Raw genomic sequence first — 22,448 nt, forward strand, 5'->3', positions numbered from 1 at the left:
CTGCAGCAGGAAGCAGAACAGCTCTGAATGTCAACCACTGCTTGACCTCACAGTGCTCTCCATGCAACAGACATGTATCTGGATGCAGAGTGGACAGAGCTGCTCACAACATCAATTTTGATAGAATGAAACTGTTTGGAGAGCTTCTCCTGATCTTCTGCAAACTAGCACCAGGTAACAGGGAAAAGCCCTCATTAGACATCTGAGACTAATCAGCTGTGTACTTAGCTCCTATCCACCCCACCACCAACATAGATTTTTAGCAATCTGCTGCTATTTCCTTCACATCCCATGTCCAGGCACACACTAGTCCTGGACTTGGAGACAAAAACAAGGGAAAGGGATCCAAGTACAAATGATGATTATGACAATTGAATGTGCAGGCTGGTTTCTGTGAGTATTTCTTGGTCCTAAAAGAAAGCACAGTACAGCTTCAGCAGCTCAAAAGGTAAATCCCAATCCCCTAATATAAACAGCTCTGTGATCCCTAATGGCTTGTTAGCTTGGAATAATATCTTATCTTCAAGACACTATTATAGACTCTTTATCTGAACTAGTTTTGCTATAGATGTCCAGGTAGTACTCTGCCAGATGGTGTCCATGCACCAGACTCCAGAACCAGTAAATAAATACTGTCTGTGGCATCATTCAAGATGTACAGTGGTCACTCAACCCCTCCTCTCCACTTATATTCAGCTTGTGCACTGCATCAGCATGGGAACTGCCAGGTTTGGCCAGGCAGAAACTTAAGTATGTGTTTCCGTATCACAAAACTAAAGTATTCCATAGTACCTGATGAGGAGGTTAAGTCTAGGGCAGCAGTTAGCTTCGCAGAAATCTAAATATACCATTCCCTAATTAGGCATCAGTGACAGGCTGTTGGCCACAAAAGTTATTTAGATACTGGCCTACCTCTAAAGAGCATATGAGTAACACCCAAAAAGTACTGGCTACCTGAGCCACTCTGCTACTCCAGCCCAGCATGTTACTGACCTGCTGCTTGGGAAAAGCTTGACAAGTTACCAGTGTATCTGTGAAGGTCACGAGATCCCTTCACCCCCTTGGTATCTGCAGCATCCAGGTGCCCTGAAACAAATCTCCATAGTGAGGAAAGTCAGGGCCTCTTTTCCCAACACCCATGAAAGCTGTCAGTAGTAAAAGGCAAGGGTAGGAGCACTGTTCAAGCAGACACTCACGGACATGAGCAGTGACACTGCCAAGGATCCTATGGAACTTGGTAGTGCCCACCAAAGGGGATGTGTTCTGACAGACCTCTGAAAAGCAGGAGGTTTTCTTCAACAAGAGGGCAAACAAACATTTTCCTTGCAGTCATTGAACGCGTGCACACACGCAGTATACAACACACAGGAAACAAGCGCAGACTGGTTCATATGCAGAATTTTGTCCAGAGGCATGGGCAACACCTTCCTAGCTCCATCTGCTCTGATGTGTCTCACATGGTAGCCATTTGTTTCTGGTCAGTCCCTTGTCTAGGCATTGTATAAAGCCTCCTTTCAAAACACACTGTATAGTACTAGAATAGTGTCTCTCTCACCAAAACTAGAGCTGTTTCATTCAGAAATCTGCTGAAAATCTGTCTACATTGGAAAGCCTCCCAGCTTGAGTGTTTTATGTTACCCTGGCCTTGGTCAGTTCTCCTTCCTCTGACACTGGTGTTTTTTTCGCTGAAAGTGGGGCAATGTTATTTGTTTGACATCATGCCTCATATGCCAATAATACTCTGTAATAACAAGACATGGGGTTGTCAACAATAAGAGTAGTTGCTATGTGGATCACAGCTTGGCAGTTGTGTTAGAAAGACCAGCAAGCACTTCCCCTCCTGACTCTAAATTGGGAGCTCCCTCTGCAGACCTGTCCTGATCCTGCAGTTTCCATATAGGTCAAATGCCATTTTTGCCACTTGCTCTGTCCCTCAACATGGAAGGGTCCTGGTGTCCTCACTGACTCCTACTAACACTGCCCAGGGAGAGGGAGCAGCCAGAGCACACAAGGCTGTGGTTTTCTTACACATGGGAAACTGCACCTTCTCAATGCATTGTAAGCAAAAGGACGAGTAAGCAAGAAAACACAGCATGGGAAGTAAGGAGAAGGTTAAGTTAGGCACAAGCCTCTGGGGTGCCTGGGAACTCAACAAGGCAGCCCCAAAAACACTGAAGAAGTTGGCATGGAATATCCCAAGAGCAAGTGATCACATGGCCTTGCTGAAATAAGGAGATAAGAAAGCCCTGGAAATTACAGGTGCCTGTATTCCTACACTGGTTGCAAGAAGCAGTGCTCCTTACCAGAGGCAAAGCAGCTTCCTGAAGATGACAACAGATATACAGTAGTAAGACCAGTGCCCTCTCTAGGAGCTTCTCCACAACTTACTAAATACCACCCAGAATAACCCTGCTGCCATTTGTTCCTTTGCAGTCCTTATGCTGTCAGCACACGTGTCCCTGATGAAGTCTGTCAGAGACTTCAAGATGAGAAGTCCTGTACAAAGGTCACACTTGTTTTGGGCATGTGATGTGTAAAAAAGCAGCCAAAGAGAAAGGCAAAAGGGCAACAGAAAACAAAACCAAATGTGTTAAGTTGTGGTATGTTTAATGGACTTCACAATCTACAGACACAACAAGCCAACACCAAACTATGTGTGCAGCAGGAACAAAAAAGCTCATTTGCTGAGGGATGAGAAATGACAGTAAAAAGCATCAGCAAAGATGGTTTTTGGAGGGATGCTGATGGAAAGGCTTGAGACTCAGTGTTCTGAGGGAAAGGCTTGCTTCAAAGTGAACATGACAAAAATCAACTCTTCACATTGTCTGTGGGTCCCATATTCAAAGAGGCAGGAGAACAAAGGTGAGCCATCAGGCCCAACACCCATGTACTGCAGATCTGAATAAGCACACAGGCCCTTGAAGAGTATGCTGGGTTTTGTCCAGTGTGCTGGATTTAAAGGGCTTTTGTTGAGGTAAATTCCTAAATCTTTTCGACCCCTTGGGTCTGTAGGATGAACGTACAGTAACCAACTGTCTTGACATTTGGCATCCGGGGGAGGTGGAAAGGCAGTAACGCTTCCATGGCATCCCGAGGGAGGTTCTATTAGCATTTCAACCCGCTGGCCTCCTTCAAAGTCCAGCCCGTGGTTGTAGCTGACAGCCTGGATCCTGGCTCCCCTGTTGCTCCTTGCATTGCAATAAAGGACCTTTCTGCCACAGGTATGCACCTCTGCTACCTGGCACTCCACTGCACTCTCCTCCCCCACGAAGTTCCCCTTCTCCCATGTTGTCCCATGGTCAGAGCTGATGAAGCAGAAGGCATGAGGGGTGGGGTGTTGCTTGGGGTCCAAGATACGATAGGCATAGGCAGGGATCACAAGGCTCCGAGCCTCATTGAGCAATTGTAATCCATGACCTGGCCCCACCGCAAATGTGGCCCAGTTCTTGTACTCATTCCTAATGGTCCTGTCGGTGACATCCTGGGCAGCGCTCCAGGTGCGCCCTTGGTCCATGCTAGTGACATAGCAGAGACGTACCAGGTTGATCTTTGTCTTCAGCTGATGCTGCTCAGAGATCTTTCCTGGGACAGCTATGAAGAACAAGATGAGTTTCCCCGAAACTTCATCATATACCGGGCAGGGGTTCATAGATCGGTGGCCTTCCAGCTGTGCACTGACAAGGGTCTCCATCCTTTTCCACTGCCACAGCCCGTGGGAAGGGAGACAAGAATGGAACACACTATTACAAAGAGACCCACATTATAGTGCAAGGATGTCTGGATAAAAGCTACAGAAGAGCATGGGAAGAACAGAAGAAGGGAAATGGATAGAGCAAGAAATGGGAAGACAATAGTCTGGCATGACTAAAGGCAAGTGAAAATTATCTTGATGACATGAAGCATGCTCATTTCACCAAGCATGTGGGTTATGTCCTTTTCAGTTACTACTCCCTGAGGAACTGATAGCTCCATACCTCAATGCAGCTGGTGGCTGATGACACCCTTAAAAAAGCTACAGTGGCTGAATTTTTAGAAATCCTCACAAATATATATATGGCACACAGACATTCCCGGTGGTCAAAGTGTGCTAGTACAGACACTGTGCTGTATCAGTGTTTTTTAGGAAGTCACAGAGAAACCCAAACCCTTTTCAAGCATCCTGGATGATGATAAATCCCTGTTCATTTGGGCTCCTGTTCTTCCACTTTGATGTGAATGCATGTGAACAGACAACCCAGCCTAAAATGAGGCAACCTGCTAGGGCTGATTAGGTGACTCTGGTGTGGAGATTTGGACTCTGAGCTGTCTGACTTAGAAAATAGGTCGCAGAGCTGGTATAACTACCCAGCAAGCCCTGTTTTCTTCAAATGAATAGCACATAATGCAATCGTGTTTCTAACACTAACATTGCAATTAGAAAACTATGACTACATAGTGTTATTGGCTTGGTAAGCAAAGCAGTAGTTTTCAGTAAGATTATATTAATTAGCTTTTCTGCCCTGATTTGCTGATTAGCCTTTTTGTTCATATCTTATCTTTTTCTATCCAACTAATATTAACGTTTATTGAAAATTTAGTATTTCCATTTTAAGAAACTCTAGCATGTGAACACAAATTACTAAGTTTATGACCAACTGAACCCCACTAACTGAATTACAGGGAGTCACACAAGATGTTACCTGAATGGTATGACACTGCAGGTGGGCTCAGAGGCTGCTTCTGCTAGGCAGACTCCAGCTCTTAAGAGCCTATAATCTAAGACAACCAACGAAGGTTTGGAATAGAAAAATATAATTACTTTTTTTTTCCCCCAAGACATTTATGCCTTTGCATATGCAAAGAAATATTATAAATAGAGTTTCCACCACCCCCAGCCACCCGGCAGCATAACAGTTAATAATAACTGGTAGGTTAATAAGGTAGCCAATTCACTGGCACCAGCAAAGCAGACACTTTTTTTTTGCATGGAGAGACTAATTATTCTCAATTGTTTTTTAAACCAGACATTACTCCTAAAATGATGAATTAAAAAAAAAAAAGAATAGTCACTGATCGCTAATTCACTCCTCCCCATTGCTGTGGTATTTCTTCCTCTTCCTTGAGGCACTTCTGCCTCTCCACTGCATTTTTCCTGCTACAACAGGACTTTTGTCCATCTCCGTATCTGCATCCCCAGCTCTGCAATGATGGGTCAAAGCCACCTCTAGAATATCTGCTCCATTTTAGTCCCCCCAACAGCTGCCCATAGGGTTGAATCCCAGCAGTTATAACGATACGTGCATTATTTCTAGGCTGATTTGTCTCCTGTACCTGGGGAAGACAAGCTGCCCTGTCCCTACAGCAAGAGGGCAAATACTTTCCCTTCGCTGAGGGCAGGTGGGCAGAGCAGGGGGCAGTGTCCCCCGCTTCCTCCCTGCACTGGTACCTGAACGTGCTGCATGGCTGGGTCATACACGCCTCTGCGCATGACTATCAGCTTGGCATGTTCATCCACCAGGTCCTCTCGTTCCTCGGCAAAGGCCAGGATCATGCTGAATCGCGGCAGGTAGAGCAGGGCTGGAATTCGATAGCTCCAGGTACCATTCCGGAATAATGTTTCTTGCTCCAGGACAGGGAACGCAGCCATTGTGCTGGGGGAAGAAGACAAAGCACACTGCATTTTGACCCAGCAAAGTGTCATGGGGCAGATTCCACTGCTTTTTGCTCTCTCTGCTCAGTGGGACCTGTCGGGAATTGAAATATACTTTCCGCTATTTTCAGCTTTGTATTCTCCTTCTGCTTTTCCAAAGAGAATCTATTCACAGCATAGTAGCTGGAACTCAGGCCAAACCTACCCCAGGAAAAGCCTGGTTGGTCTGACTGGAGCGTTGCAAGGCAAGTACACCAAATACAGTTAATTAAAAAGCTGTGCTTTGTTTTGTCTTTTTACTTAAATGCACAGGCTGAGTTGTTTTTTTGTTTGTTTTTGTTTACCTTGATTCAGAAGACTGTTAATAATAAGACATTGTAGTAGTTTTCCTCAGAAGACCATTCATTTCTCTGTTGAGGTTGCACAGTACTTCAAAATATGAGCTTAAAATCCCATATAAATGACACACTGAGCCAATCCCTGGCCCCAGGTGTGTCCCAGTTTGAGGATGGCAAGCACTGAGCATGAATAAGGAAAGGAAAAGAACACCCCTCCTTCCACAAGATCAAAAAACAGTCTGAATGGTGTCACATCATTGGGATGTGACCAGGCAGAAACCTTGTCCTCTTTACAATGATTTAATAGCAATGCTATGAAGGAAAGCAAATATGAGGGACAATGCCTCTGTGTAACTGGTCTGTGCTATGCCCCCACATATCCTCTCTTCCCCTCCTCAGACCTGCTTGGCTGTCTGTCCTCTTGCACCAGTGAGACAACTCACCCCAGTAAAAAAGCCAGTATATTAAGGGAATAGTGTCTCAACAGATGGGGGGGGAAAATGAGAAAGAAGAAAAAATATAAATGGAAAAAAATAAAATTCTCACATGATGCACCAGAAACTGAAGGCTTGGATATTCCCTGCTCAGCAGAGAAGGCGGAGAAGAAAAAAAAAAGAAAAATAAATATTAAAAAATCAAGCCTTAGATCTCTGACGCATTGAGTGGGTAGGATGGCAGGAAGAAGATGACAATACACTATGAGTAAGAAATTCAAATGCCTCCTACCTCACTGAGGCAAGACTTGCTGCCCTCTTTGTTGAGGATTCTCCTATTTACCTAATTCTTGATAAGTGTATACCAGCTACTGGACATGGATGAGCTCCTGATGTTCTTGAAGGCTATCTTGATAATTCAGGACCAGATATGGAGGCAGATGCAGAGTGCTTGTACCTACCTGCAGAATAGTTTGAATTCTTCCATCTTTAAGAAGACTATATTAGCCAGCCTAACTAACACAGACTTGGTCATTTTTTTTTTCACAGTGTTTATTTCTGAGTTAGGAAAACACAGACAAACTGAGTTTATCCTCCAAACAAGTCTGAAGCACAAGGCGAGGTAGCTCACAAGACCATATATTCCAATCTGTCCAGATCCATAGCTAGGCAGCAAGTGTTCAAATATTCCTTGCTTTCACCTTCCAGGTGCTATAAATATCAGTGAGATTTTTGAACTCACAGCACTTCTCAGAAGGGTCTGAACTGCACTGCTCTAGCTAAAGCCAGCTGTACAGTCCACAGCAAGCCACAGCTCCACCGCCACTCTGATCCAAAGGCACTGGAAAGGGAAGTCAATCTCCCAGGAGCAGCTGCTCCCTCCTCACTGTCACAGAAGATACAGCAGTGTGAAGAAAGGCAGCAGGACTGCTACCATACAGGGTGTTACCAGAACTAGATCACAGCTATCCATGCAATAACATGAAGGAAATAGGAAGACCTTCCTAGAACAAATAACTGTGCTGTTTGCTACTTACCAGCATGGATCTGGCTATTTATGGCTCCTGAAAGAGAAACTCACCAGTGTGCTTCCAGACTATTTAAAGGGAGATTATTTAAAGGGAGATTAGTCAGCCTGTCTAGAGCAGCACAGGTTCCCTAGTGTTCTGCTCATAATGCCATCCTGATCTTGCAGTCCTGCTTCAGAGCAGGGCAACAGGGAAGGAAAAAAAAAAAAAAAAAAAAAAGAAAAAAAGAAAAAAGAAAAAAAAGAAGGAGAGAGAGAGAAATCTGGGCTGATCCATGAAGCCCTTGATGGAAAGCCAAGAGACTGGTGCCACAGGAGGCCATGCTGCAGCCTGCTGCTCCCGAGTCCCTCCTGTCTGAGCTTGTCACCTGCACACAGCTCTGCCCACACTCTCAGCCCCCCTGTGACATGCTCACTGTGAGTGTCACAACATCTTCCACTTACTGCCAAATGGGGATTGAGGAAATAGCTGAACTGGGAATAGCTGCCATAGAAACAAGCCTGAGGTTCCTGGACACAGCAAGTATAATCAAGGAAAATACTGGAATCAAGTGACATTTCCATCTATCCAGAGACCAGACAGAGATAAGTGTGAGTGTGTGTATATTTTTGTACATACACTCCCTTCACACAGTGTAGGTATTATGTGGCTGTATGCACATATATACATGCTATATATCCATCTGCAGAGAAACTTTTCCATCCTTTTTTAAACACACAAAGTCAGTATTTAGCTTTTTCTGTGTTCTTCCCTGTGGTTTCTCATGCAGAGATTGAGTCATAACAGTGTGAGTTTCACACAGAATCAAAAATGTAGGATTTTTAAATAAGGTTTAAGTTCATAATATATATTAAAAGAAAGCAAAAGAGTGCTGCTTTAGTTACTTGTCCAGCCAACTGAAAGGAATTGATTTTTCTTTTGACCCCAACCCCAATGGTATTCAAGGGCATGCCCACCAACTAGACCCTTCTGAATAAAAAATAAGCAAAATTGGCAAATCATTGACTGGACAGCCATATGAAGAGTGTTCCAATGCTCATACTCCAGGACCGCTGGAATTCAATTCACACATGCTAGTCCTTCCAAGGCTACATTGCCAGGGGATGTGGGTGTCCATGATGCTACTTGGCTCCTAAACCTCACTGAAATAGCACTGGCTGGCCTGCAAGGAAGAAAAGAGTGTTGCAGCCAGCACACCCCAAGGACATGGACAAGACAAAGATCACAGCAGTATCTTCTGAAACATTACGAGCTAAATTGGAAAAAAATATAAGCTTCTGGGAATACAAAGGCCTGAAACAGAAGTAAGAGAGTGGAGAGCTGTGCACAAGAAGACAAAAATTGCTCAGAGCAGTATCAAATCAACAACCTTAGAGAGAGAGTTACCTATACTTTCCTGAAATATAGGAGTAAGAAAGGGGAACTGGATGTAGTAATTTTATTCTTAAAAGAACATAGCTGGTCACCTCTTTCTGGATGACAGAGGTGCTAGTGAGGAGAAGGGAGATTTATCATGTAGCCATTAAGCCAATATCCCCTACTGCGTTTTGGTTTTTATTTGAGTCTTTAATTTATTTTCCAGGCTTATCCTTGCAAAGTGTCACATTCAGGGAGGCTGATGTTTACCTGCAATTCCTCTCCAAGGCACGAGGGAAGCTGCTGCACTGAGATCCAGTACCTCACCTCTGGGCAGGACTGGGCAGAGAGGGAAAGATGAGCACACTGCAAACAGTAAGAGAAGAGGGAGTTAAACTGGAGGAAGCCATTACTCATCATTTGCAAGTTACACAGCTGTAATGATTTCCAAAGCAGAGACTGTTTCCAGCACACCAGAAGAGTCAAAAGAAATAACAGTTGTCAACAAGTGAATCTATGGTGGATTTAGTCCCTGGAAAAAGCCCAAGTGGCAGAAAGGAAAAGGTGCTGGTAGACACCAGGAGTGCGTACTTGCTCCTTCCACTTTTGTCCTTCAAGGCAGCCCACATGGACTTGGAGCAGGATGAGCCATTTCATGTTTATTTGCTTTAATCCTCTCCATGAAAAGTGAGTAAAAAGCATAACATTTCCACTGGCCTCAGCTTCTGTAAAAACCTGTTCTGAACATGATCTGAAGCAAGCTGAGATGACAGCATGTCTTTAAAACAAACCAACAGAAATAAGGCAATATGCAGAACTCAATGCCTTGGTCCTGTCAGAGAGCTCTACACTCTTTGGAGCAGGTAGCTTGTTCTTGAATGATTTCAGATAGGTCCCAAAAAAATTATCCAACTCATTAAGGGAGAGTCTGGGGGAAAAACACAATCAAAAAACCCAGAGAGAGTCAAGTGCAAAACTCAACTAAAATTCTGCTTTTCAAGGCAAGCACAAGAACCCAGGACTGGTCATTTTCTACTCAGCATCAGACCTGGACTTACAATGCTTTCCAAATGTATAAAGTCAACCAAGCATTATGCCAAAACCCACTCCTTGTCACACTCAAAGGGAAATAAGACATTTCTCTTGGGATATTGCATAGAGGGGTCCCAGAAGTAGTCGCATTCCAGTTGGACAGGGCTAAGAAAAGAAGACCCAGTTTGCTTCTAGAGTAATTGCTGCACAGTGCACTCCTGCATGGAAGTTTTCCTCCCTCCTCAGCAGCATGACTGTGCCTGTTTCTGCCAAAGCCCAGCATCAGAGCACTCCATCTCCAGCCTGCTTATGCCCTTAGACCAGTCCCTACACTAAATCTAGGCTATGGAATTGCTTAACAAGCCAAGCAACACACATTTATTTAGTCTACTAAATCACCCTCAATGTATAGTCAGAAAGATGTTATCAGCAAAAACTGTCAAACAATAAACCTTAAACAAACTAAAACATTCAGAACTGAAAAAGACACAAAATTGGAATTACTTTAATCCAGCAGCCAATTGAACTAAACTTTTTAACCACACTAGAAACAGAAAGTTTCTCTTGTGGTAAAAACATCATACCACATTTACAAGGGGATTTTCCATCACCCCAGTACATGCTTTCCTAAACAATCAATCAGGGTCTGCTTTCAAACTGTTGTGGCTCAGCTTGGCAGTAGTTCCTGTGCCTTAAAGTGAAGGTTTTCTGAGCAGGAGAGAAGAATTACATGAAGCAGCAGTATTTTTCTTAAAATATATTTGGTGAAGGAATACACAAACAGCATTCCTACTTGAACCTACAAAATGTTGTATTTACCTTTTTAATTCCTAGCAATGTCCACAGTTATGAAAAGAAAAAAAAAAAAAAAAAAAAAAAAAAAGAAAAAGGAAAAGGAAAAGAAAAAGGAAAAGGTGAGGAAAAAGAAAAAAATACCTTTTTTACTCTGTGTCTTCTGGAAGTCACGTCAAAAGGCAAAAACCACCAGAACCAAAAAGCACTCCTATTGGATTAGACAAAAGGGAGGCTCACCACACTCTTATCAACTAATCTCCAACCTGCAAAATTATTTATGTTGGCAACAATGTCAGCTGCCTTGGATCCCCAGGAAACGCTATCAGCTGGCATATAAACACAAGCTTACATTTAAATAGCAAACCTGTTTTGCATATAAGGGGTGGTTCCATGGGAGCCAGACAAACAATGGGGAAAGACTTTTACATTATCATAGTAATTAAGCAGCATGTTTCTACCTGCATGGGTAGCTGCACTGTGGCACAGCTGTTGGTTCTCTACAGTTCAGCATGCTGTCTTATTTCTTGGTCCTCTACTCCCCTGATGCTGAGGAAGACAAAGTTCCTCTGGTTGCAGCATGTGGACTCCCTCAGAGTACTGAGCTCTGGCAAAGTTTGCCTAAAGAGCCCATAAAAGTGTTATAACCAACAGGTGATGGTGCTGTGATAATCTAGCATTCTGTCTCCACACACCTCCAATCCATCAACATGTCCTTTCTGGATAAGAAATGGGTTAACAGAGGAGTGGCCAGGCAGAAATGCAGGAATGGCATGCTGATGCATTCAGGTGTAGCTCCCAGAGCCCCTGTGGAAGTGTTTCAAGGCCAAACTATCCCAGCAGCTGCAGGCAAGGAGCTACTGGGGGGGAACCAAGCACAGGGAGGAGAGTACAAGCCTAAGGCCACACCTGAGGAAGAAAGGGATGGCAGTATCCCTTCTTCCAGCTGTGCCCTGGCTGGCTGAGAGGCAGCACCTGCAGATGCTGCAAGTACCCAAGCAAATAATTTCACAACTGCATTGTGCTACTGCTGTCAGAGATGACAGCAGTATCCCATTTCCTATCCCATTTCTTGCTGCTTCCCTTACTTTCCTCTCTTCTCTACTGAGTTTCCATTGCTGCCATTAACACTTCTTGTCTTTGAAGTGATCTGAAAGAATGAGAATAACAATCCTGTGAACAGATCTTGCTAGTCATGGAAAAAGAGTAAGAAAAGTCTCCTCATTTAATGGCAGTTATAGTTGATCTGTGCAAGCCAAATAGGAAGAAGCAAAGGTGTGGATTTACAACCAATCAGCTGAGCAACCAAATTAAGGTAATGCTTCTATATTACTCTGTTTCTCTTGAGCAACCCTGTATGCTTTCCTGTGCCAGCAAGAATCCTCATCTTACCTTGGCAAGCCATCAGAGGATATGAGACTGGCAGAAAATTAATCCAGGGGAAAAAAAAAGTGAACTGTTTCTGCTGGGTCATTGTCCTGGATTGCATCAGCAAGAGTCCATCAAGCAGCAGAATCTGCAACTGGAGCAGGAGCATGAAGCTGCTGACAGGAGGAGCAAACACACAACCCAGACTAGCACTTAGTCATTGGATCTAATTAGCTGCATGGTAAAACCACACCCCATGTTTACCATCCTTGCCTACCTGGGCAGGTAAATTATGGCCTTAATTGGGGCACACAAGAGAAGACTGAAGGCATTTGTATCTCACTGCATTACCTGGAATCAAACAACAGTGTGAGGAAAAGTCCCTCCAGTGACAATATCATTGACATCCACCAGATACAAACTTTTAACAGTGGTTCCTGGAGAAAACCCAGAGTCAAGTAAAGCAGAAGCAATTAATGCAGGATGAAAGACATTGAAGAGGCTGCTAAGGTGCAGTCTGCCTGAAAGCGAGACATGAATGATGATTGCTTTATGGATTTCTTCACCTCTTTTCTTCTCCCTGGCTAGCAGCATTGTTATTCAGGTGATTTTCTGAGTCACACACTTGCCTTCTGCAGGCAGACCCATAAATGCTCATTTGTTTAAGAGAAATCACCTTTCCCAGCTGCAGCTTAAAACTGGTTGCCCATCTCTTCTGAGTGGAAGTCCCAAGTGTGGCTTGGTGTGGTGACAACGGTTCCATGGGCTACGGTGGCAGCAGACACATGGCAGAGTAGCTCTGCCTCTGGCCACCTCCCCTTATGGCTCTTCCTCTCTAAGTAAGATGCCACACATTCCCCAGCAGCCAGCTGGGGTGCCCCACCTTTGACCCACTCTCCAGGACCAGTCAGTATCAGACATGGCTGTGCAGAAGCTAACAGTTTAGAAAGACTAAATCTACTTCTAAAATGAAGGATGTGCTGCTTAGTCCTGCTATGAGGTTAAAATGAGGGAATCCCAGTGCCTGTGCAAGACAGTCCCACAATCAACATGCAGGCACCCCACAACTGCTTCCCTGCAGCCACCAACACCACTGCCAGCATCCAGGCTCCAGCACTGCTCTTCAGCCTCCAGCTCACAAGAAAAAGTGCTTTTCCCAAACAACATGCTGTGTTCTGAAATGATTTTACAAAACTGTTCCTTATTAACTATCAAAAATGGATGTCCCACTGTAGACATGCACAGCCTGATCCTTCCTCTTTCCTTTCAGTGTAAATCAAAGTCAGTGTCACCACTGAAATTTAAAACAGGTTTAGGTCTGAGGAGGATCAAAATCTTCACTTCTATTGTTCTACACTTACTTCATTGCCCTTATATCTGATTGTTGTAATGAAAACGTTTTTAAAAAGGTTAAAAAATGCAAATGGGGTGTGTGGGTGCCTTAATAAGAGGATATAAAAATAATGCAGAAGATAATATAATGACAGAATCCTGAACAATGGAGCATTTGAATTTGGAGGACCGTGTTCAGTTTTGGGTGCCACCTCTTAGGAAAGATACAGCAATAGCTGTAAATGGAGGCTGAGGAAAAGAATTCAGAAACTAATGCTCATGAACGTATGTGAAAAGAAATTAGCAGGAAAACAAGGAATGGTACATCTAGTGAATGACATGCAGTCCATTAAAAATTGCCAATATATATTTCCCTTGCAAAATGCTCAAACCTGATTCCATTGATTCCCAGCATCATTAGAAAGGCAAGGCTGGCTCAGGTAATTCAGTGATTTAGCTATGCTGTACAGTGTAGCTGCTGTTGTCAGGCAACTGTAGTTCAAGTCAAGAGGTCTGTGGGGTCAGATCATGTGAAGCAGCAATTACACAATACTGCAAATTTTAAGTTAAAATATGATGTGCTGCTTTCCAGGCATTGGGAACATGGTATCCTTGGTACAGAAGATAAATCCTACAGACCTGGGCTTTGACTAAAAGTCTGTTCTGTCCAAGAAGGAAAAAAAAAAAGACAAACAATAAAAAGCCAAAGTAATAATAATTATGAATGTAAGAAGCAAATGCTAATGGCAGAGCTCTTTGGGAAACAGGGTTCACTGGATGAGAAAACATCCACTGTTTTCTTTTAATGCCAATTCTAGTTAGGGAAAAGAGCCTCTGAGCACATTTGAGACCAGCACCTCACTGTCCTTATCAACTGTAGGTACAACAGGCATGACGAGCAGGTACTCTTTGGGTTTGTACTCTGTCACATTCCACTGACTCCACTTACATTACTTTTGATTTCCATCAGGAGGAGTAAGCACAGAATCCTGCTGCTGATTCCTCTCTCACAGTAAATACAATTTATTTCCTCACCTTGTGAAAAAAAATGGACAAAATAAAAAAAAAAAAATATTCCCTTAAAGGGCAACAGCATTACCCCACAGCAGACCTGTAACCCTTCTGGCACTCCACGGTGAGTCATGGGTTTGTCACAGGGAAGCTTCCTCACCCTGTCTGAGACAACACCCAAAAAACAGCCTGCCTCTTACACACATTGCACCATTTCTCCATTTACTTTGCCCATTTGGAAGAAAAAAGAAAATACACTTTATTTTTGTTAACAAAATGAATGGCATGATCTATGAGAAGCAAAGGAAGAGAGGTGGTGAGGTTTGAATACAAAAAGAGGATTGTAGAAGCAGGATTTATTTAGCCTTCAAAAAAACACTGAGGAGGAGTCACTGCAGAAATTTAATGACTGGAAAATGCAATAAAACCGTAGTTCCTTGCTTCGTGTACTCTGCAGTGCTTGGACACTCAGATAAGCGAGTCTGAAGCACAAGTCTAGTTTAGATTCACCCTAGGCAACTCTTGCAACAGAGAGGAGCCCAAATTCCACTGCATCCTTCATTCCTGAGTCCTGCCAGCTCTCAGACCAGGAGTGCACAGGCCTGATGGTGACCTTGATTAATCATTACAGGATTAATTGCTGGCAGCCCTCTATGCCAGGCCAGACCTTCAGCTGGTATAAAGGGACATTGACACTGGTGACCATGATGTTTGAGCTCAGATTAACCCAAGCTTAGCTCAGTGAACATCTTCCACGGAGTAGGCTGGGCATACAGCTGCATTTTAAAAAGCATAATGTTGTGACCACTTAAAATATTTTGAAACAAACAAGACACGTGGCAAGTTCAGTGAATTTCAAAAAGAAAACAGAAACCAAAGGAAAGATTAGTGTCGAATTCAGCAGGCTATGTGATGCTTTTTCTAAGAGTCAATCCAAATGCAGTCTCAAAAACACAAAGTGAGTTATCCAAGGATGAGGGGAAAATTCTCTCCTAGGAATAGCACTGATCTAAGCAATCACTAATATTTGTCTTCCTTTGAAGCACCAGGCCTAAGTTGCCCCCAGAAGAGGGACATTCAAATCACAGCAAACAAGTAGCCTGGTAATAACAAATTATTTCAAGAGGGAAAATTATCAGAGTCATTTGGATTGATCCAAAAGGCCTTAAAATAAAACCAGGCTGGCTCTGCTGTATCTACCCCAGTGCCCAGGTATGTGAACCCACATGAAATTAAGAAATGGCAATCTAAAAATAGTCATAAACATGTAGGTCTATTCATCTCAAATGGCTGTAAATAATGTAAAGCAAGAGCAGTTTCTCATCCAGTGGGCCTTAAAAATGGAAGCAAATACTATTTACTGTTTCCACTTGAGTTTGCAGATTTGGACTGAAGTTTCGCCCAGTTGTTAAAGATTTATATGGGAGGTTTAACAATCCCCTGTCATTAAGCCTTGGCACAAGCAGTGCAAAGGACATTCAGGGCATATTTGTACTAACTTATCTGGGTAAAGAGAAAGCTGTTCCTTTAAACTGTGTTTGCTGTGACTCTGGAAACTGAACAAACAAAATCTGAGGCACACTTTACTCTCAAGCAAAACTGACAGGAAGGTACAAGGACTGAAGGACACCGAACTTCTGTAGGACATACCTCCTACTGGATTCACAATTGAATTCCAAATCCCTAACAATTTGGGGGAGTTTAATTCAGACTTCTTGGACATATCTCATCCTGATGGCAAATGAGAGACTGGCTCAGCCCCTGAGTGTCAGGTGAGTAAAATCCTATTTTGGGGGGATGCTGGAAGAGGAACTGCCCGAGGAAAAAACCTCAGGCCACAAACAAAGGCACAAATCCGGTGCCCAAGAAAGAACTGAAGGAGTCCTGTACAAGCCAGGGAGAGAACAGCTGTGACACTGTTGAAATACTGGCTGGCAGAGAGGAGAGACACCACTGGCACAGCCTGGTAGGCATAAAACCCACCACCCACAGGGAGGAAGCCTAGTCAGAGGGGAGACCGAGACTGCACAGAATGGCATTAATATGACCAAGTGAACAGCAAACATTCCCAAACCAACCAAGCTGTGTCTTTTTCCAGGGGCAGCACAAGTTGTGATTTTCCTGTCAAACGGCTTATGTGTGATCTTGCTTTAAAAATATATATAAATAAAGACAGGAAATATGAAAAACAGCCTGTTTTCCTCTTACCTCCAGGCTGATCCTTCCCCTGAGCCAATTTTTCCTTTCACTCTCAGGAGGCCAATTGCTGTGAATCCAGTGTAGCTGTGAACTCTCTCCCAGCAATTATGTATATTTTTAAAAGCACAAAGTAAACAACAACTCAAATTTCATAAGAACAAGCTAGCTCTTCTGATCTTAAACTATCAACAGATTTGACCATTATAGTGGAGCTGTCACTTCCAGACCGATTTGAAAGTAGGAAATTGCACTAAAATAATGAAAGCTATTTAGAATATTTTGCTGAACCTGCAAGAAGTACTAATTGGCTGGCATCCATTTTATGAGACAGACAGGTATTTTATTCAGGGCTGATTTTCTACAGATACAAATTGGGACTGTTAACATGAACCTACTTTAAGAAAAACTCTAAATACAGGAGTATGTGTGAAACACCACACTAACTGCCAGGCAAGAGGAACTCAAAGAACCCATTGTCCCACACCGCTATATTTTGGCCAGGACATTTGCAAGACAATGTAAAATGCTTTAACAATATAATTATCCTCATCTGTCCCTGTGTATGTGGCCACTGCCTGGGGATTTCACTCAGATTTTCCTTTTGAAAGTAGCTTGTTCTATGATTTCTATAGGCAATTATAATTTCCCCCCTAATAATTGTTGGAGGAAATAATGCATATTTCCAAACAGCACCCCGTGGAAACTGCCCTATCATATCTAAAATAAGGAAAATTGACAAGACTCAGTAAAAGCCTGGAACAATCTGGAAGTCTCATCTCCCTCTTGCCTTCTCTTTCCTATGTGAAATCATCTTGGAAACAGATGTCTATGATAAAACAGGTCAATCAGGTTACTCAATCTGCAAAACTTGGACTTTGCTGTTCCAAAAGGGAGCAATTCCTAAAACAAGAACCCTTTTTAGGAGCAGTTGCAGTCAGCTCAAATAAAACTTAAAAAGAACAGCAGGGCCACTGAGGAACTAGAAATCTAGACAAGATGCTTGCTTTCCACTTGGGGACTGAAATGTAGAAAACATCAAATGAAAAATAACCAAAACCAAGAGAATATTCAAACTAGTTCATTTTTTCCTTTAATTACAGTACGTTCCAGAGTTCTTTTGAGCACATCAGGTTATCTCATGTCATGCTCTTGCACTTACATTGAGTTCCTGCTTAAGTAACTCAGAAAAAAAAAAGACTATAGAAAAATGCAGGAGTATTCACAAACTATAATATACTGCTCCCAGTCTAGAGATGGAGAACTAAGAGTGACACGCTCAAGATTGCCCAGGGAACTGCAATAGAGTTAAGAAATTACATCTACTGTCCCAGAACCTGATCCTGTGCTACAGCCATGAGATTAAGTACCCTTGTCCCAGCCTTCCTGTTTCTGTGCTTAAAAATTGGGAATGAAGGGGAGGGTAAAAACTGCTTTTAGAAGGAAAGATCCAGAAGGGAAAGTTCTGCCAACCTTTCCGGGCACTTGAGTAAAGTGAGCTATGGAACTGCAGCTGCAGACAGCATGGCACTAATGTGACAAGAAGATGGAGACTCCCTGTGTGTATACATGCAGCCAGAGCACTGCAGATGTCCCTCATTTTCTACAGTGCCGTGCTGGCTAGTGCTGCAGCTGGCAAATTAGAGGCAAGTGGGGAAGGCTTGGGGTTGATTCCATAAGCCCTGGGCTAGTCCCCCAGTACTGGGAGAGAAGAGGCTGCTCTGGCTTGGGAGCTGCAGTCCAGCAAGCTTCTTTTCCCATCAGGACCTAAAAACAGCCGTTCTGAAGGGGAAGTTTGCATCGGTCTGTTTGCTAATGAGTTTCCAGAGCTGTGTATCAAGTGCTTTTCCTGAGTTACTAAAGAACCATGCAGTCAGAGTAACAGGCTGTAAGAATAGAATCAGCTTTGAAATTAGCTGAAATTAGCTTGATGCAGTTGACAAGGATAGCATGGCATAAGCAGAACTCCAAACCTGCCTGGCTTTTCAAACTAGCAGTAACCAGCCTAACAGGATTCTGATGTCTTAGTGACTTCTGGCTTTGCAAGCAGATTCACCAAACAGGCACTCCTTGGACCCTCCACCCAATAAACACTGAGGGAGGAAAAAGTGAGAACTCTACTATTTCTTGATCAAAAAAATTAGCCTTCTCTTTCCCTCCTTCTGTATGGAAGCTTTCAATTGAAAACCCCTATGAATTCTTACCTCTCTGCAGCTCAAACAACCACCCATGCTCATTTCTTCCATAACAAGTGTCTAATACACAACCAGCAAATCTAGAAATAGAAGTGGGCATCATTATGTTTTTCCCCAAGAGCAGCACAGGTTCTGTCTGCCCAAGGGACACTTGGCCTGTCTGCTTACTAATGAGTCTGTCTTGAAAAGCTTCAACCAAGACATCTATTAATCCTCCTTTTCCAATTGTCCTAGCATGACTAAACCTCTCTGCTTTCAGCAAGGCATTACACTCTGGATATTATTTCTCATACTATGTTTTTGACTAAATCATTTCATCAGAGACTAAAGGTTCCATACCTTAGTCCTTTAAGTTTTTTAATAAGTTCTACATTGCATACACATTCCATGGCTAGAAGGCTTTACACAGCCCAAAAAGAACAAACAAAAAGGAACAAGGACTCACAACTCCCACGTGCAATCCTGCAAAACAGAAGAGATCATCAGGCAGACTGCTGAGAGCCTTCCTGTGTACGTACTTGCAGAGTACATGGGTATCTCCTGCTTTGAGGCTACATCCTGCAATTTGCCCCTAAGCCCTGAGCTGATAATTGTGTACTCCCCCCAGCCTAGGAGATGCAGTGATTTGGTTTTTAAATATTCACTTACCTTCCAGAGATAAGCCTGGAAAACCTCATGAGTTTTCAACCATAGCTACTTAGCAACAATTTCACTAGTATCTTCTCAGCAGAAATAAGGAATGGGATGGCATCAATGGCAGGAACATTTCATAAACAACAGGAAGAAGGAAAGGGTGCTTCCTCTAGAGGAAGGAGTTCTTGTTAGTAGGGAGATATCAGTGATGTCAGAAGAACAAGGATGAGTTCTATACCTTTTACTTCTCAGGGCTCTCTCAAAATCTTCAAGCAAAGATGCATTTTCACCATTGCATGTGTAATAATTTAAGGAAAGAAATAGAAAAAATGTCAGATTTTTGGTTTTTTAGTTTTATAATAAAAAGCAGAAGAGTTTGTAAATTTCCACTTGTGCTCTTCTGTATGATTTAAAAATTAGGTTGACTCCTTCTACACAGCTGTAGAGAACATGTGTGTTTATATATGTGTATATATGTACATATACACATAGGTAGTACAGCTCCAGAGGTGAAATTCTTTAACATCTTAGCTATTGTCTACGGCTACATCTACTACATGAGACCCAGGGGATGAAGCATGGAATTCAATGGGATCGGGCTGGACCACTCACTGAGTTGCATGGATTGAGCAGGGATGACAGTTAGCAGCGGTATATAAGAAAGCACATCCTTTTAGATAATGGTTCTCGAACCATAAAGAATCAAACAAAGCAAAGAAACAAACAGTAAGAAAGATAAACCAAGCTGCAGCAGAAAAATATGCAGCTTTTTACTGATTTTATTAAGTATATATTGATATAAATATATATTAGTTAATTTACTTGAAGTAGTGAAATAGTTCATGTTTGATGCAGAGGGAATTGTATGGAGGCATGTATCCTCTTCTATCATGTGTCATAATATTTGTAGAACACACTTGTTTGATGGTCCTATGGACACGTGGCTTACCTTTATGCATAGAGCTACCCACAATGCCAGACTTAGTTCCAGAAACATTTTTAGAGCTAGTGAGAACATCTGAGTAATTTTTAGCCACTTTAAATGTATTGGTTTCTCTCTCCATCCCCATTCACTGGGTCTCAGGGTTTCGAAAGCACATGGTTTGGAGGATTTATTATATGGGTCCAATGTATTTCTTTTTAGTCTCTGAAGTGTTTCTAAAACAGGTTCTCTGTAACATGTGCAAGACAAAAAGGGTTTTCTTGTCACAAAAGTGTAATGAACTATATAATTCTGTCTTGGTTTTGCTTGCTATAAATAAGGTACCAGCACTGAATCATGGCAATAGAACCATTATGCTACCTTCCTCAGCTGAAACACTATCTCACAATCAGAGTGGTTGTAGTTTTATTCTCTTAAGGCTGGCTATAGAATTCAATCTTATTTACAAAATGAGCACAAATGTTTAATTTATGGAAACATGTGGGGTCAAACTATTTGATATTCTTTCAGCCACCAGTCCCATACTTATTATCTTATTTTCTCTGGCTTCTGCTGTGAACCTCTTTGGACCATGTGTTACCCTCTGGTCAGTCTGTTCTCATGCTCCACCTGTTTGTCTCCACCTCTCTGCCTTAATCAAATAATACCTTGGCCTTGCACCTAAATAGTTGAAATTCCTTTGTCATGTACCTTGCTCTGGACAGGGACACGCGCTTAACTGTCTTTTGCCACCACTTAATAGAAAGTGTCAGGATTATACACGCTTCCAAGGATGGCCATCCCAACCAGGAACAATGAAAATATAAATATTTGTGTAGTCAGGCAGCTGAGGGCTGCGAGAGCTTTAGGGTAAGATGTTACCATACCCATACATCCTTCTGCTGAAAGTCAGTCCCCCTGGAGCAGGGGTGGCTCAGCAGGACACATGAGAGCACCACACTCACACTGGCTCCAAGTCTTCACCTCAACCACTGATGAGGCTAAATGAATTCATAGCTGCATCTGCTGAGAGCTAAATCTGCCAGAGCCTAGGGCTGAGTCTGTGGGTGTCAGTATTCCCCTGACTCAAGACAGAAATATCTCCCAATGCAAATGCAGGCCTGAGCTTGGGCAGAGCCCCAGAGCCTCTGCCAGGATCCTCTTGCATGTGGCACTCCTTAAGGGTTTGGCACCCGCAAGAGCAAGAGCGGCTGCCGATGAGTAAGGCCTGCTGCTGGATTTTGGACTGTGCTGCATACCAGCAGAGCTGGGTTTGCCTCATTATCATGCAGAGTGAAAGAGTTTAGAGATGACATTCTGCTCCAATTAAAACCAAGTAAGATGGACAAAAGTCACTGCCTAACACAGGAGCAGGGATGTAATGGGGGACTGTTGCTGGTGGGAGACAGAGGTTTGATTTTAGTTTGTATTTTAAAAAAGCATTTTAAAATGAAACCATTAAGATGCAGCTAAATTAGCATTTGCATGTACACTCAGACAGTATTTAAAGAAGAAATATTAAAGGAACCATGTTATTTATAAGGGCTTGAAGTCAACTTTTTGTCCTAAAAGAGCTCTGTCTGGTTCATCAAATATACATGAAAGGTGCATCCCTATATTCAGCACACAAAACCTTCAAGATGAGTCATTAATAGGGTTTTTACACTTGAGACGACTTCAACACATAAAAAGGAAGAAAAAATTATAAGATTTTCTGCCTTTCTACAGCACAAACATGCTACAGCCAAGACAGCAATTTTTTCATTGAGCCCCAAAACAAAATGATTATGTGCTAGACACAGGGGCATCCAGCTGTGGATGGATTTGAGCTGATGGCTAAACTAACACAGCACTAGGTAACTCAGAGTAGGGGTTCATTGCCCTGTATGCTGAAAGTACCCACCTGAATATTTTGAGTGGACACTCACACACATCAATACTGCCATCTTTATTCCTGGTGGTGGTAGGGACACAGTCAGACAAGGGGAATTCTGTGACTGCATGTCCCTATATAGGCAAACCATTCAGTCAAGATGTATTCATACCTGCTTTGAAACATCCCTGAGTAACACGGGGAGATTTCTGTCTGTCTCTAGTACAAATTAAGCAATCTTCATTACTCTTTCAGGCTAGGCAACAGTATTGTATAGTATCAGCAAATTGAGCAGTTTTAATTTCAAAA

The 22,448-nt window shown here is 42.8% G+C and overlaps 1 protein-coding gene across 1 annotated transcript in view; it reads right to left on the reverse strand.

Annotated features, from left to right (window-relative positions):
- Positions 1 to 2,731: 2,731 nt before the first annotated feature.
- Positions 2,732 to 22,448, reverse strand: part of NEU2 (neuraminidase 2) — a 36,783-nt gene continuing 17,066 nt past the window's right edge. Inside the window, exons 4-6 of the mRNA XM_041414371.1 lie at positions 9,056 to 9,151; positions 5,426 to 5,630; positions 2,732 to 3,700 (exon numbers count right to left, since the gene is read on the reverse strand). Of these exons, the coding sequence (XP_041270305.1) occupies positions 2,762 to 3,700; positions 5,426 to 5,626 (1,140 nt within the window). The 5' untranslated portion in view covers positions 5,627 to 5,630; positions 9,056 to 9,151 and the 3' untranslated portion in view covers positions 2,732 to 2,761. The remainder of the gene's footprint in view (positions 3,701 to 5,425; positions 5,631 to 9,055; positions 9,152 to 22,448) is intronic.

This window comes from Onychostruthus taczanowskii, unplaced genomic scaffold (assembly GCF_017590055.1).
Source record: "Onychostruthus taczanowskii isolate IOZ18803 unplaced genomic scaffold, ASM1759005v1 scaffold45, whole genome shotgun sequence".
Lineage (NCBI taxonomy): Eukaryota > Metazoa > Chordata > Aves > Passeriformes > Passeridae > Onychostruthus > Onychostruthus taczanowskii.